Source organism: Pyxicephalus adspersus, chromosome 6 (assembly GCF_032062135.1).
Source record: "Pyxicephalus adspersus chromosome 6, UCB_Pads_2.0, whole genome shotgun sequence".
Lineage (NCBI taxonomy): Eukaryota > Metazoa > Chordata > Amphibia > Anura > Pyxicephalidae > Pyxicephalus > Pyxicephalus adspersus.
In genome coordinates, this window is record NC_092863.1 from 48089109 (window position 1) to 48104603 (window position 15495).

General features: G+C 40.1%; 1 protein-coding gene across 1 annotated transcript in view; it reads left to right on the forward strand.

Moving 5' to 3' along the window:
• Nucleotides 1–5057: 5057 nt before the first annotated feature.
• ZDHHC8 (zDHHC palmitoyltransferase 8) overlaps nt 5058–15495 on the forward strand; it is a 45986-nt gene continuing 35548 nt past the window's right edge. The window contains exon 1 of the mRNA XM_072413927.1: nt 5058–5391. Coding sequence (XP_072270028.1) covers nt 5288–5391 — 104 coding nt within the window. The 5' untranslated portion in view covers nt 5058–5287. The remainder of the gene's footprint in view (nt 5392–15495) is intronic.

The window sequence follows — 15495 nt, forward strand, 5'->3', positions numbered from 1 at the left end:
GGCATTTTATGTGTGTGGTATTTTTGTGAGAAATTCAGATAGCATATCTTAAAGTGTGTTTCTCATATGACTGGCATTTTATTTTCAGGAAAACTACACTGAACCACAGCAATTTTTTTTAGGAAACTTGGTGTGAACAGGCCTTCAAAAAGACATAGTTACTTGCTCAATTAGAGAAAATGACTCTGTTTGCCAAATGCCTACCACTCCTGCAATTTATACACGTCTGTCTGCACTCTCTTGCCACTTATCTGATCCATTAGAGCTCTTGCCCCATTGCTCTAATGGAACAGGACTTCAGGTGCGGGGGAGCATGTAACCTTCCTCATCGATGGGTCCAAACACTGTCACTTTGGGGGGCATTTGTGACAAAATTCACCAATTTGTTCAACAACATCTCAAGAAGTTATTCATGGTGGACTCCTGCAGCAGTAATGTATCAGGGGAGTGTGTATGGGTGAATATATCTTGCAAGAGTGATTGTGTCCCTTTAAAGCCCAACCTCAGCTATTTTACTCAGGCTTTGGATGTGATAGTAATTCTTTGTTAACTTTTACTGTTGTCTATGTCCCCACTGGGAGATTTATCCCCATTTTAAATAAATTTCACTTTCCATTACACTATGCTGCACTACACCCAATAATTCATGTAAATACGTTTTAGAAATGATAGATTAATTCAGGTGTTCCACATGTATGCAACCAGGGAAGCTCAGTAGAATCCCTATTGCTGATAGGGCAGTAAGAGCTCTGTGAATATATAAAAAAAGATTTGATTGATTTTTTATGGGTCACATGAATGGAATCTGCTCCAATCATGCAGTTCTTTCTACTCCAGTGATAGGTGAACAATAGCTTATCTTTTCACATGGACAAATGAAGAATAATGTTGTAAAAGAAAAAAGCTTACATTGGCAGAAGACCATGATGGTTTCCACTCCTGTAAAAACTGAAAAAAGCAGTACGTATGGGAAAACTAAAATGGTTGAATTATAATTAGCAATAAACTACCTTATCTTTTATTTCTTCTCATTCGGGATGGTCAGGAGAGAATTTCGGATCCTGTCTTGTGTCAAAGCTCTAGGATGATGGTAGTGTAATGTGTGGTGAATGTTTATCTAGTCAAAATGGAATAAATGAAGCAACAGTTTCTGGATCTTATAACCCATACACAGGGGCAAACATTCTCCAAACATTCACTACAAGTGATTTATCTAAGAAGTGTTTTTGTATTCAGTAAATGACTCATCAGCAGTGAAAGTTATGTTAATCTTACATTTACTGCTCTTTAAATACACCCTATATGTGTTATGGAAACGTTTTATTGTGATCCATCACAATGCACGATTTAAGGTGTAGTGCAAAGTACCTACACACTGCACTGTAATACACACATGTGAACCATAAGTGTTGTCATGTGCTGTTAGAACTTAAATTAATGGACTGCCCTTACTGTTACATGTTTTAAAGCCTGCGTGTGAACACACATCAACATATCATTACAACATGAATGGACCCTAAGAGAATCCATAAAACAAAGATTTCAAGCTGATCGCAAAATTTGGGGTTTCACTGTGCCTCTGGGCAGAACCACAGGATGTCATTCTATGTTGAATATTGCTTCTGCCTGGACAGAGAGCATCAACCACCCATAGTCTATCATCTCTGGTCTGGTGCCACCGGAGGTGATAGTGCTACAAAAAAAAATATTAGGGATAGTATTGAGAAGAAATAATACAGTATATCACAATCACCAGTTTTGTTCTGCTACAAACACGTTTATTGATTTATTTAAAGTTACCTGCGCTGAGCCTATATTGTAGGGTGCTGTGGTTAACACCTTCTGAAAATTCTACCTGCCTGGCTGATCCATAAATTATAATGGACTCTGGGTTGGAAATTTAGAACAAATACGCAGATTAGGACTTCATTGCCATTGATAAATTACTCAGAAAATGTTACAGCATTGACAGATCAGATTAGAACAACAAGAAATGACAGCCTTCTATCAGACAAGTTTTGAAGTGCTCACCTTATGGATTAGAGTTTTTTTTGTCTGTCAGAGTTAATGCATCAGACAGAAAGGTGTGACCTGAAACCTGTGAGATCACTTATTCAAGTGTGAAACTCCTGGATGAGTGTGGGTTTCGTGCAGACAAGGGATTATTTACATGCCTTGAATCATTAATGCCTTGTGCTATGAAATCACTGTTCACATGGGATCATCACATTCCCAAGATTTTAGAAAGTTCTGTCAGTTTTTCTATAGGTTGCCTAAAAAATATTTCAGAGCATCATCTTTGTAAGTGTGCAATTGGTCAGCTACTTCCTGTCTACATGCACTCCCCTTCAGCTGCACATTATTGAACTGGACTGGCTCATTTATAGTAAAAAAAATATGTAATCACAGATGCTTGTAGTCAGAGGTGTGTGTATACCTGGGAACATTCCTTAGCTACAAAGCCTTGGATTGGGGCAGACCGAGGGCTTATAGTGGCACTTACCATGCAGAATGAAGGGAATTGTTTAATAGGGGTGCACAGTGCTGTGTGTTAACAAACGAGCAGAGAATTACATTATATAGTAATATGGTCTCCTTCCATCTCCAAGCTTGTCCACCACATATCCACTAAATCTAGCACTTTCCAAAACACACACCCTGCTTCCTCAAGGGATAATGGTATTCACAAAGATGCCACCAGCACTATTAGAACATTGCATTATAGAACAAGCACTAGAAAGGTTCATGTTATCATGTACTCACGTATCATGTAGATATTGTCAGAAATCCTGTTGGTGTTCAATCTGAGCACCAGAATAGTGAAGAATGATTTAGAAAACTTTGTGACATGGTTGTTGGTGCTGAGCAGGCTGGACAGGATATTTCAGGATCTGGTGATCTGCTGGAATTTTCCTGCACAACCATCTCTAGGGTTTACAAAGAACATTTTGAAACAAGAATATTATTCAATGAACGGCAGTTCTCTCAGTGAAAATGTCTTGTCAGAGTAGAATGGCCAGACTAGTCTAAGGCAACAGTAACTCAAATACCCACTCGTTACATTAAGGTGTAGAGAAGAGCATCTCTGAACACAAAACACGTCTACTCTTAGAATTAGATGAAATACAGCACCAGTAGAGAAAACACCGGGTGCCACTCCTGCCCACTAAGAACAGACACCTGAGGCTACAGTTTGCACAAGGTCACCAAAACTGGACAAGAGAAGAGTGGAATACCGCTGTCTGGACTGATGAGTCTTGACATTTGCTGTAACATTTGGGAGGTAGGGTTAGCGTTTGGTGTGAGCATGAAAGCATAGATCCATCCCACTATGTATGAACCGTTTAGGTTAGTGGTGGTGTACAGGTGTGGGGGGATATTTTTTGGCACACTTTGGGGCCCCTTAGTACCAACTGACATTTGTATAACTCAACTACCCCGGCGTTGCTGCTGACCATGTGCATCTCTTTAGGATCACAGTGTACCCATCTTCTAATGGCTAATATACACTACATCTGGGATTTGGTGGAATGGGAGGTGTATATGATGGATGTGTAGCCAACAAATCCCCAGCAACTGATGCTAATATGTTAATATTGACCAAGAAACTCAACCAGTGTCTCTGCAGTCTGCAGGCCACTGCTAGTTTCCAGCAACGATAACCCTAGGAGGTGTCATGGGCAACATCACCCTGGAAAGTGTCAGCAACAGCAGTAAAGACCAGCAGTAACCCTCAGCAAGTGTCTGAGCCAGAAATAACCCCCAGCAAGTGCTGCCAGCTCTGGGGCTATTAAAGAAGGCACAGTCCCAATAAAGCCCCCCAAGAGAGAGTAACCAGGTCAGGTAAGTCTTATGAAGTGAGACATGTTCCGGCATTCTGACCCTTTAACCATGCATGTGCCAAATAATCTGTCCTATGCAAAACACGCAATACACCTGTATGATAAAAGTTTGGGGGAAGAGGCCATGGTCCATGTAGTAGTTTCAGAACAGAGACTTCACAAGCAGATTGTCTTCAAGAATAGCTGATTCTGTCAATGGGTAATAAAAAGGGATATTTTGTTTTGTGATGTAACACCTTTGAGTTTGCACCTTTCTAGTAATCATATTAATAACAGGCACATAATCCCGGGTACTTCTGGGTATGGAGGAGCATGTGGCTTCCACCAAATGCTGGAACTGGGCCCATCTTACCTGCCTGATCCCAATTTTTTATATTCACTCACCTGTCCTTGTTCCATCGGGGCACCGCATTCTCCTCTTCCTGGTTACGATTTGATTGGCTGGGTCAGGATGACGCAGCTCACATGCATGTGGGTTACCTGGCATCACATGCTGACCTGTGCATCCCAAGAAAGATGGCAGATGGGAGGAGGCAGAGAAGAACCCAGCAGGTGTGGTGATGAATGGTGCTGACCCGTCAGTGATAGAAGACTCTCTGGAATGGTCTTCCTCGTCCTATTCGGCTTGCTCCTACTTCTCATTTAAAAGAACACTCAAAACACATTTTTTCAAACTTGCCCATCCATCTTCTGTCTTCTGAAACCACCACTACTTCCCACCACTCCATATCCCCCCTCCTATTGTGTGATAATTCCCCCACCTACTAGATTGTAAGCTCTTCGGGGAAGGTTCCTCTCCTCCTCCTGTGTCACTGTCTGTATTAGTCTGTCATTTGCAACCCCTATTTATTGTACAGCGCTGCATAATATGTTGGCGCCATGTCAGTAGGGTGTTAAACATCATGGCAGGCGCTCATGGGGACCCATGGTGTCCCACTTCCCTGTACAGCACACCTGTCATGCCATGGGCTTATCCCGGCACCCCACCCCATGGTACGCAGGTCTCTGTACAGTAATATAGTTATTGGAACACATTAAGGTCCGCGGTACCCAGGGTAAGTCCTGTGAGAGGGGAAGGGGGAGGGGCAGTACCCAGGGTGAAAGGAGGGGGAGGGGCAGTACCGGGGGTGCGGTACCCGGGGTGAGAGGAGAGGGAGGGGCAGTACCCGGGGTGAGAGGAGAGGGAGGGGCAGTACCCGGGGCGCGGTACCCGAGGTGAGCTGTGTGAGAGGAGCCATGTATAGGGCGCACACGTCTCCCGCACTCCCCGGTTCCTCCTCAGGCCGTCAGAGGGCTGGGCTGAGCTGGGTGGGATTTCCTGTGCGGGCAGGTCAGCTGTTCCCTGTGTCTCCCTCCTCCTCCTCCTCCGTGCATCGTGCGGTCAGAGCCCCTCTCCCCCCGGTGCCTCTCTCTTGGGATCTGACTAGTGATGTGTAACCTACAGAATGCCCAGCAGCACCGGAAAAAGGTTTAAACCGACGAAATACATCCCCGTGTCCACTGCCGCTGCCTTATTAGTGGGATCCACCACTTTGTTTTTTGTTTTCACGTAAGTAGCCTCCATTCGTGGCTCCACACAGCGGAAAGGGGGGACCGGCCGGTGTCGGTGCGGCGCTGGGGGAGGGGCAGGGGCTGTAGGGCCAGAGGCCTGGGCATAGGAGCTGTGCCAGTCTGGGGGGGGGGGGGGGGGGGTTAGCTGGCTGCTATTGTGGGTTTTGTAATGACATTTCCCAGTATAGCGGCCCTGACAGCACATGAAATGCCCGGGGAAAGCGGAGATTGAGCTGGAGGTGTATATAAAATGGCCTTTTGTTTGTGCAGGGTATGGAAGGCCCAGTGTTTGGGGGAGGGTTTACAGGGGGGCTGCTCTATAGGATGTGCAATGCATTGCTGCTGAAACTTCATGGATTCCTTCCATTCCCTCATACATTGATCCCCCTCCACCTACATCAGGTTATAAGCCGGGGGTAGAGGGGTCCCTGGGAACCCCCAGATAATGGCTGTGTGAACACCTCATTGGTGGCCGCTGTCACCTCTCATCATTCATACCATTCCCTATTATTTGTACTCTGGCATTGCATTTCCCCCATGGTGTATAACTTCCTATATTATCATAACTTATTGAGTAGAGACGCCATAAATCTCTGTATGTCTAAATTTAATAATAATCTTTATTGGGATTGTCAGTCTTGATTTTATAAATCTATATAACCTTATTCATTAAATCTGGCTGCACATTTCCATGCTTTGGGATGGATGTTAGTTTATTTGTAATGGGCCCCAACCCACCTTTACATATTAGGCAGTATGTATGAAACGTATGTGTGCTGCATTGGGGGAATAAATGGTCAGACATGTTTTTTGTTTTTTTTTCTTTGGCATGGGCCATTAGGACCAATAGGAAAGGGATGGGTACATACGACGTGCACCAAATGGTTGAACCAACCAATCACAGGTCATTCTGCCCTGGTATAACGTTAGCACACTGAACTCTGATTGGTTGGTGTGGATGGCTGTATCTAAACAGTGAAACCTTTTAGTAAGTTTATCAAACACGGCAGCTGTGCAAAAATCATTTCACTGCCATCACCTTCATGTGTTCTATGAACTCCACAACCACCCCACGTTTATCTCCCTTTTAAATGTGTGCCAGGTTGTTTCTGTCAGCTTACTTGTTTTATCTTGGGCCAGCATGATCAGTTGTGTGCAGCATTTTTTCCTTACAGCCCTGGGGTTCTGGATTTTATTTAACATTTAAATGAGTTTGCTGTGGGCGCTCTGATTTCATGTCACAATCCAGCTACAAGGTAATTGCCTTCCACCTTGGTGCTTATTTGGTGACACTGGGGTCATACGATAATGAGCTCTGCCCAGAAAGGTGAGAATTGTTCTGTGTTGCACTGTTTTTGGAATTCTTATATAGATGGTATACTTATGGATTTTTGGCATTCTTATATGGATGGTGTAGTAGGCAGATTTGTAAATGAGCCCACATTTAGTGGTTCAGTTCAGCTTAAGGTTATTAATAAAAGTAAGATTACAGTAGACTGCTCTGGATGTCTGTGGTCACATTGATTTTGTGTCTCTGGATGACCTACAACTCCATTCATTATTGGAGAACACGCTCATACAAGTCTGTTGTAAGCTTGCTAACCATGTGGCCTGAGTGTAGCTGCTCTGCACCTGCATGTCTGACCCCCTGTCATGTCTGGGACCTTCCATAAATATGAAGTGACAGCTGGTAGATGACTTCTGCAATCCTGACAAAATAAAAAAGTTTCTAAACAATTTTCTTTTCTTTTGCAATCTGTCAGCCATGTGTTGCCTGCTTTTTTCTTATATCTCCAGATACCTTAAAACAAAATGATTCACACCACACTTTATATTACCTAATATAAATTGGCCATTACTTGGAATTATTTGCTTGATTATACCAATACACCCTATACTGAAGACGTCCATACTATTGTCAGCCAAGTTGGGTGGTGCTGTCTTTGTTAGGTGTAGCTCTTATCACTGATTGTCTCTTGCCTGTCACTTTTCACTGCCCTACAATAATTGGCGTTTGTTTAGCTAATTAGCTTGGCAATGCTAAACTAGGCAGATACAATAAAAGGCTCTGTTTGGTCTAATCTGAAATCTCCTGGATCTGTGTCCATTCTGCTTAAGGTGGATTTACACACCAAATTATTTTCATCCAGTACAGATGATTCTGACACTTTTACCAGTTGAAGTTTATGTTCTGAGCGAGCCATGGGAAAATGTAAGATGAGAAATTAGTCTTCCAGTTCTATACTGATCATCATAGTTTTTTGGGATGGGGGAACCAATAAATTATCATCTTATTTTTTAGTTAGATTGTGAGCCCCTTTGGGGGACAGCTAGTAACATAACTATTGACTTTGTAAAACTCTGTGTAATATGTTGGCTCTATATAAGTACTGTGTAATATTAATATCAATGAGTAGTATTTTGCTTTAAATAATGGGAACCACACTCATTACATAGTTCTAATACATACTTAAGAATTTCTGCTGGAATCCCACAATTGACGTTAGACATGTAACAAGTGACATTCTGCAAGTAGCTACAAGAGGGATCACAATGATTGTGAGCAGTTTGATGTTGTTACAATGGCTAACATCTACTGCGGCTTCCTGTGACTTGCGTAGCAAGTTACAGTCACTGACATGTTACAAAGCTCACAGTCATAGCAGGTTTAAGAAGCTTTTCCTGCTTCCACAATAGTGCTATTGATATATTTTCTATGAAGCTGGACTCCAAAGGTATAATTTTCTGAAGAGAGAGTTTAGGCAGATTTAAGTAGGCTTAGCGCTTGTTAGTCGTGGTTACACGTGGTGCCGAGTTCCTTGGCACACACTTGTGTTACTTTGTGACACCTACTTTGCATTGTGGTGTATTACATTGGCAAACATGCGGAGGGGATGGTTTTTCGTGCTTTGGGGTGTGCTGCCAGCTATTCAAAATGAATGGGCTGCCTTTAGGCAGTGTGTCTTATTGGGGAAAAAACATGTAGGTGAACACCCATACAAGTTTGCAGGGACCTCTATTCAAATATCTCTCCTTCTATGGGGTGAAATGCCTTCCACTGCAAATCTGATTTTTTCTTTAATTGGATGGCAATTTATTGTCACATTGATCTGTGCACAACAGACCCAATGTATCCATGGGTACATAATAACCTGATAGGCAAATGTGCCAAATGTCTCCTTCGCTGCCCTAAACAAGATAATTTTGTAATTGGAAGCCTTCTTTATAGGAGTGAAACTGGTCCATTTTGAGAGATTTCTTTCTGTGACAAGCTTGAGACAAAGTAATGTACATGTGGCCATAGACTGGCCATGATCAGCTGCATCTTGTAGGTGATTATATGAATTATTTGTTCTCATAATGAGCATTGAACACCAGAGCAGTCACAATCAATTTCCTGTTGCAAAAGCATTTCCTGTTGCCAAGTTGGTATTCTTGTTGTGTATAACTGGATCATTGGTGTTACAGATTTTCCCGTATTTTGAATATATAATTCTGTGACCTGTGTTCTCTGCTGGACTTGATTATTGTTTGTGCTGTTCACATATCAACAAAATCTGTAAAACCTAACTTTCAAGTGTATTTTGCAAGTGTTACCACATTTAGAATGAATAGGTTTGTTCATTCCCTAGTTTTTGTTGGGTGTTTGCTTGTGTAGTGTCGCCAGTCATTTTTTCATACATTACATGGAGCATCCATGTTCTGAAAAAGCCTACTGGTTGTTGCCTGTTGCAAACTTGTGATAGACTAGCAATTTCAAGCTAAATGCTGCAAAGTATTTATAAACAGAGTATACAATGAAAGGTCTAGGCACACATTCTAAGGATATATTTATAGATGGCATGCACATTTTGTATCTATTATAGGACACACCAGTACAGATGAATTTGCCTGGTGTATCTGGACTTAATATGATTTGTGTTGAGTGTGCAATGAGTTGGTAAAAAATACAATTATGAATGTGTGTGAAGACGGATTGCATGTTTGTTGTAGCTATAGCACAGCTTTATAGGTAATATGTCATTATTCTATTGTCCATAGATAAAGCACTGATCTTTCTCCTGCCATGTCAGCAGAGTCAATGATCGATTTGCCCGATGTGGCAGCACTTTATTACTTGCTTCAGAGTTACTGTTGCAGTTTGATCCCTGACTGAACAAGGAATTGCTTACTCTAAATAGGCAAAGCCACTTTACTGGAACTTATGGACTATTTTTTAATCAGAGGTGGTGGGAGTTTGAAAAATGGTAATATAGTGATATGTAATTAATTAATTGATGCAATTTGTAACATCTTTAAAGCACAGCTAAACATAATATTTGGTAATTTGGTGGAAACTGCTGGCATGGTGGAAGGTTCTATATTGAAGAGCAGTCTGTACTACAGGTCATTACCGGGTTACATATGAGATAGAGACTGGGTTTGTGCTCAAGTTTGTTCTCAAGTTGAATTTGTTTGACAGATGCTTGTCCCAACATATTATTAGGCAGTGTGGTGTCATTTACTGTATAAAATCCTCACTGTGAGTTAATTTACAAACAAAGCAAAAAAAAACAAAACTTTATGAAGCCTAGACATTACTCAACTTCTGGAGCAAGCAGTGCTTTCATATGCAAAAAGAAACAACTGCAGAGTTTATCTTGCAAGTCATGCCAACCGCTCCCCCCATCAGGCCTCTGTCCTGCACACAAGCGTGCAGGGAAGCTCCAGGGCGTACGCCTATAAAATACCGTGCAAATGTTGTAGTGAAGTGTTTTTGAAATTGTTTTACAATTTCCATATAACTTTACCAGATTGATATTGCTTATTAGTCACATTTGATGATAGGTTGTCTAGGCATTTAGAAGTCAAATGACCAAAATTAGATTAATAATTTCATGATACTTGGATCATGTAATGAAATAATTACTCGCATTAGAACATACCAACTGAAATAATGAGTGCTATGTCACATCTTTGCTCTGCTTAATTTAGATGTTTTTATCATGAATCTAACATTAATGTATGCATTTCAAATTCTAATCACACCATAAAACCTCAACTGCAGTTCTGTAATTATAATTTCCAGTCTCTAGTACACATAACTATTAGGAACAGTGAGTAAATGCCTGGTATGCATCTGTCAGCAGAATATGTACATGGCTATGCAAACCAAAGCTAAAGTTGCTGCAATTTTAAATCTTTTGAAAAGAAGTTGATAGGGCAAATATAAATGCTATAAATGAGGTTTCATTTTTTGCTACATTTCTGTGTATTAATCTTTAGACTAACCACTGCAAACGTTGTCTTTTAATGGAAATGGCACTGTTATTCTATCCTTTACATGACATGGTTCCATTGTTGTTTTCCATATCAGTGACTGTCTCTTAGTCATCAAATCTTTCCTGATCAACAATTGTCAAGAATTTATATTTGTCACATATAAAAAAATGTATTGTTTTTATTTACTCATACCCAAAAGGCAGATATACCTTAAAGTGTATATTTCATGCACATTTCTCCTTTTTTTTATCCATACTAATATCTTCCAGTAAGCTAAACGCCTGATAATCTGCCTGAAATGCATTCTGCCATTAATAAATAAACTTGTGGGCTGACAACTTTGGACCTGGGCAGTTTTGTCTCACTCAAACACATCTGCTCTTCACATCATAAATGCTAAGGACCCATTTAGATTAATGTGGTATGTTATACACAAGCTAAAAAATATATAAAAAGCACAAGATCTTCATTACCTAGTGAGACATATTTGATGTAGCCTGGCACAGTGTAGGTGCATTGACTTGCTATATTAGGTACCATTCAGAGTTACCACATTGCAAACATCTACATTGGCCTATTGTTCCATGGGCCAAAGATAAGGAAGGCACAGTACTCTCCTAGGGACAACATAGAAAGTGAGCATTGGACACAAGACAGCTCTAAATGATTACCACAAGTCACACTACACATTCACATGGTGTATTTATTTTAAGTAAATAAAGTTCTCTTGGCGCAGGAAATATGAGCTTTTCAGAGTAAAAAAAGTAAAACTTTGAATGCTTGTTGTTTGGAAAGACTCTCCATGTAATTAGTTAATATTTAGCTACCGGTATATGGATATGCTTGCCTTTTTTTTATGGTGACAAAAAAAAATATTCAGTAAATATTCTTCAGAAGAACTTTATTTGCATAATCATTCAGGGTTCAATTTAAGGGCACAATGACCTTTTTTCCGAGCACAGCACACAAAGGGTTTATGTAGAGTGTGGTGGTGTTTTGTATGTGAATCATAATTCTATTTAAAATTAATGCAATCATGCTATAATTACCAGATATGTTATGTCCTTTCTATAGGACCAGATAATTCGTGTGGCCTGTCATTGTGACCTTAAAGTCTTTACCTAATTTATTCAGCTTGATTATACCTGGCCTAGATCCAAGTCTTTATTCTCAAATGACATATAGCAGCTGATGTTGGGTGTTGTCAGTTCCTTTTCTGTTTATCAGGAAGTTTGTAAAATTTCTCCTATGCTTTCATTTATTTAGTCTATTCACTATTAGAGGTAGTGTGTTAGAAGTCAGCACAAACTACCTCTAATCAAAAGATCCTCAATGTTCTTGCAGTTTTCTTTTGCAGTTCTTGAAAACCGTGTTAAATTTTTTTGACCAGTAGTATTAGTGGCATTACAATAAAAAACATAATCACCCTTAACCCCTGCCCCACTTGTGATCATTTGCTCAGTGTACTAAGGGCCATTTCATGGCCACAGGCTCAACCATGATCCTAACCTTTCCCATTCAAGCCCATAGTAAGCACAAAAGAGGAGCCAGTAAAAGACTGAAGCTGATCCCAGAATTTAGCTTTAAATGCAAGCCAATCTTTTGCTGCTTCATAAGCCAGACAGTCCTATCATTGGTTAACAATTTACTCTGAGAATGCAGAGACCAACAAACCAGACAAAACATATAATCTGCTGACTGATTTCAAATTTTCCTAAAACATGAGTTTTGCTATCTTCAGGGGATTATGTCCATGTAATTATATACTAAAATAAGAAGTGTTTGGTATTTGTTTCTCTCTTATAGGACACAGGACTGCTCCTTTGGATTTGAATAATTATGTGCACACATCAGAAATGCATTTGATGTACAGAAGTAGAAAAAAAGAACACCAAATAAATATTTATTTGAATGAACTTAAAGAATAGTTTGTTTAGTACATGTATGAGGATCTTCAGTAGTATAAAGTTGTCTGAATGTGAAGGCCCCCTTTAAGTGGACTGGTCATTAGGAGCAGTTTCAGTGATTGGCTCATCATTACAAAAGAATGATTGCACCAGAGTGAGTTTTTTTTCTCTTGATGGTGGCCATATGGTCTTGTTGTTTAAAGAATATCACATACGTTGCTTTACTCAGTCTTCTTAGTGCTCCGTTGCACATGTTTTGACCTCTCGGACTTTATTTGAACAATAGAACGAGGTAATCATGCCTGCTTGCCCTTTGCAATCTGTCTGACTTGATTCTTTTGGCCAAGGTGCACATTTATAGTCAGAATATTGAGCAAATCTCAGGGCCCGCAGATATTTGCTTTAAAATCAGTTGTCTGAGATGGTCTCCATGGTCATGTGATGATCACATCTTCAGTGTATATGGTTTATCATGGCCTTCATCTGGAATCCGGACTTGAGGGCCAAACTTCCCGGTCTTCCAGACTTGGCTGTATTTATGCAAGGATCACTCTGTCTGTCGTGTCATTTGTCAGTGGTGTTTGAATAATAACCACATCTGTCATTTGGTATTCTGTCTTACAGATCTCTTCCTCTAAAGTCTCATCAGTTCTTTTTTTTTTTCCCTGATTAGACTCCAACTTTGTACTTTTCATTTCAGGAAACTGTAGCAAGGGTCTGCCATTGTCAAATATTTTTGAACACAGTAGAGGTGTGAAGTAGGACAGTAAAAGTGCAGTAATTCTGGACTATCTAGTGCCAATCTCTGCAGTGTTTATGCTTGCTGGTCTCCCATTGGTGTAGTATTTGTGCCTTGGCATACCAGCAGTCTTCTGCCTGTCGTCCACCACAAAGCATGTATACATTTTGTAATTATAATTACCGGTTCTAGCAGTGCTTTCACATTTAGTTGCTCCTGAATATTTGAGAGATAGAGAAAAGTCTCTTAAAGAACAGGAGAGAGTAGTATAATCATACTTTGTTCAAGTTATCTTCCTAAACTCTGTTTGAACCATATAAGAACTTCGATTACCATCTGATAACGTTTTCCACTTTGTGCTGATAGATGTGATGTTCAGTTACTTCCCTAACATGAAGTGTTATTTACAGAATATTGTTTTGCATGTTTGAATTTACTTAATTGCTTAAAATGCTTGGGGGTTATATTCTGTCCTCACATATAGCTGTACAAGAAAGCCAAGAACAGCACAGGGTGTATTCTCTTTTTATTTTAGTCAGGAAGTATATCTTGGTATATGAAGTCTGGTGTCTTGTGTGTTGACATTTTCTGCAGTGCCATAGAGTCCATGTCACTGTCTCTTAATCTTACTGCAAAACTAATTTGAGGGGAAGCCAGTTAACCTACCAATATGTTTTTGGAATTCCTTGTGCCAGCATCTAGGTGGACGTATATAAAACTTTTGTCAGATGCCTAGGAAAGGCCTAAAGGTGCAAGTAAAGGCATTTAAAGGAGAAACAAGGAATCCGTTATTTCTCGGTTTTGTTGAAAACATTAAAGAAATGTTTACTGCTGGGTTCTTGCTTCAGTTCCTTAAGGGTCTGTGAACAGTTGTGAAGGGAAGTGATTATCACTTCATATTTTCAAGCGTAAACCACCTATAGTAACATAGCATTGTCACCCTGGGGCAGTGGTTCTCAACCTTTCTAACATGGGGAACCCTTGAAAAAACTTTCCGGTTTTCAAAAAAGCCCTCCTATAATTATTATAGCTACAGCTCACAGTATATTAGAATGGTGGTCAGCGGGAAGAATGCCGTTTACATTTCTGGCCTTTGGGAAGAATGTCACTTTTACAGATGGCCAAAGAGCCCATTCGTGTCAGTAAAAGGCTCAAATTGGTCAAGGAACCCCTAGCAACTTTCTATAGGGACCCTGGTTGAGAGTCTTAGAATGAAGTGTGTTTCTGGTATTAATACCAGGTGATAATAGAGTAATAATAAGAGTTTTTCCTGTTGTTTAAAAAACACTACCTACTGTGGTGAGCAATGCCAGTTTTTTTTCTCCTGATAAATAAAGTTGTGCTGCTTTTCTGTGCTAGCTGCAAAATAGAGTAAGAAAAAGTAGTTTAGTAGAAATGGCACATTTATGAAAAATCCAACAACCTTTAATTGGCGCTTTCAAACAGTAGCCAAGGTTAACACATTATTATCATGCTGGCGAGATCCAGAAAATACAAGGTGAGATCTAACCCAAAAATTATGACCCGTGTGTACAATGGAACTGCATTTAGATGGCAGAGGCTTTAGGTTTCATGTGACCAGTTAGTGTATTCTGTAATGTAAATGTCAGCATTGTACAGTGTATGGAATTGTCATTACTATTTTAACCTATAGCAAAAATAATGGTATTTCTGTGGTTTGTGAGCAACAAATTAGGCATTACACATCATACCACAAGCAACAAAAAAAACTGTAATAGTTCAGCTTTGGATTATATTATATTCCATAATAAGTAATTTTCAACTGGCTATAGTTGTCCTTTTAAGATAAGAATACAAAACCAGTGGTAAAATATTGGTGTATGGAAAAGGATAAACAAGCTTGTGTATGTGGGGCTCTTTATATAAACATGTTACTGTACGGATCAAAGTGACAGCATGGCAGCATATGTTGTTGTTCTGTGCTCCACTTGTCTGACATTGTATTGGCTCTGATTTCAAATGCAGTTCCTTCATTGTCTTGATCTTATAATTGTATAAACATATCCCCATACATTAAACTAATAAGAAGCTAATCCTGGGTCTAACTGAACATAAGAAGATCGCTCTGCTTTTTATAGCAAAGTAGCCTGGCCGGCGTCCATACAGTTAGATTATTGTTGCACTTGATTATGGAAATGTTTGTTTGGGAGTTGACTGTGCAGTACTGAGAAAA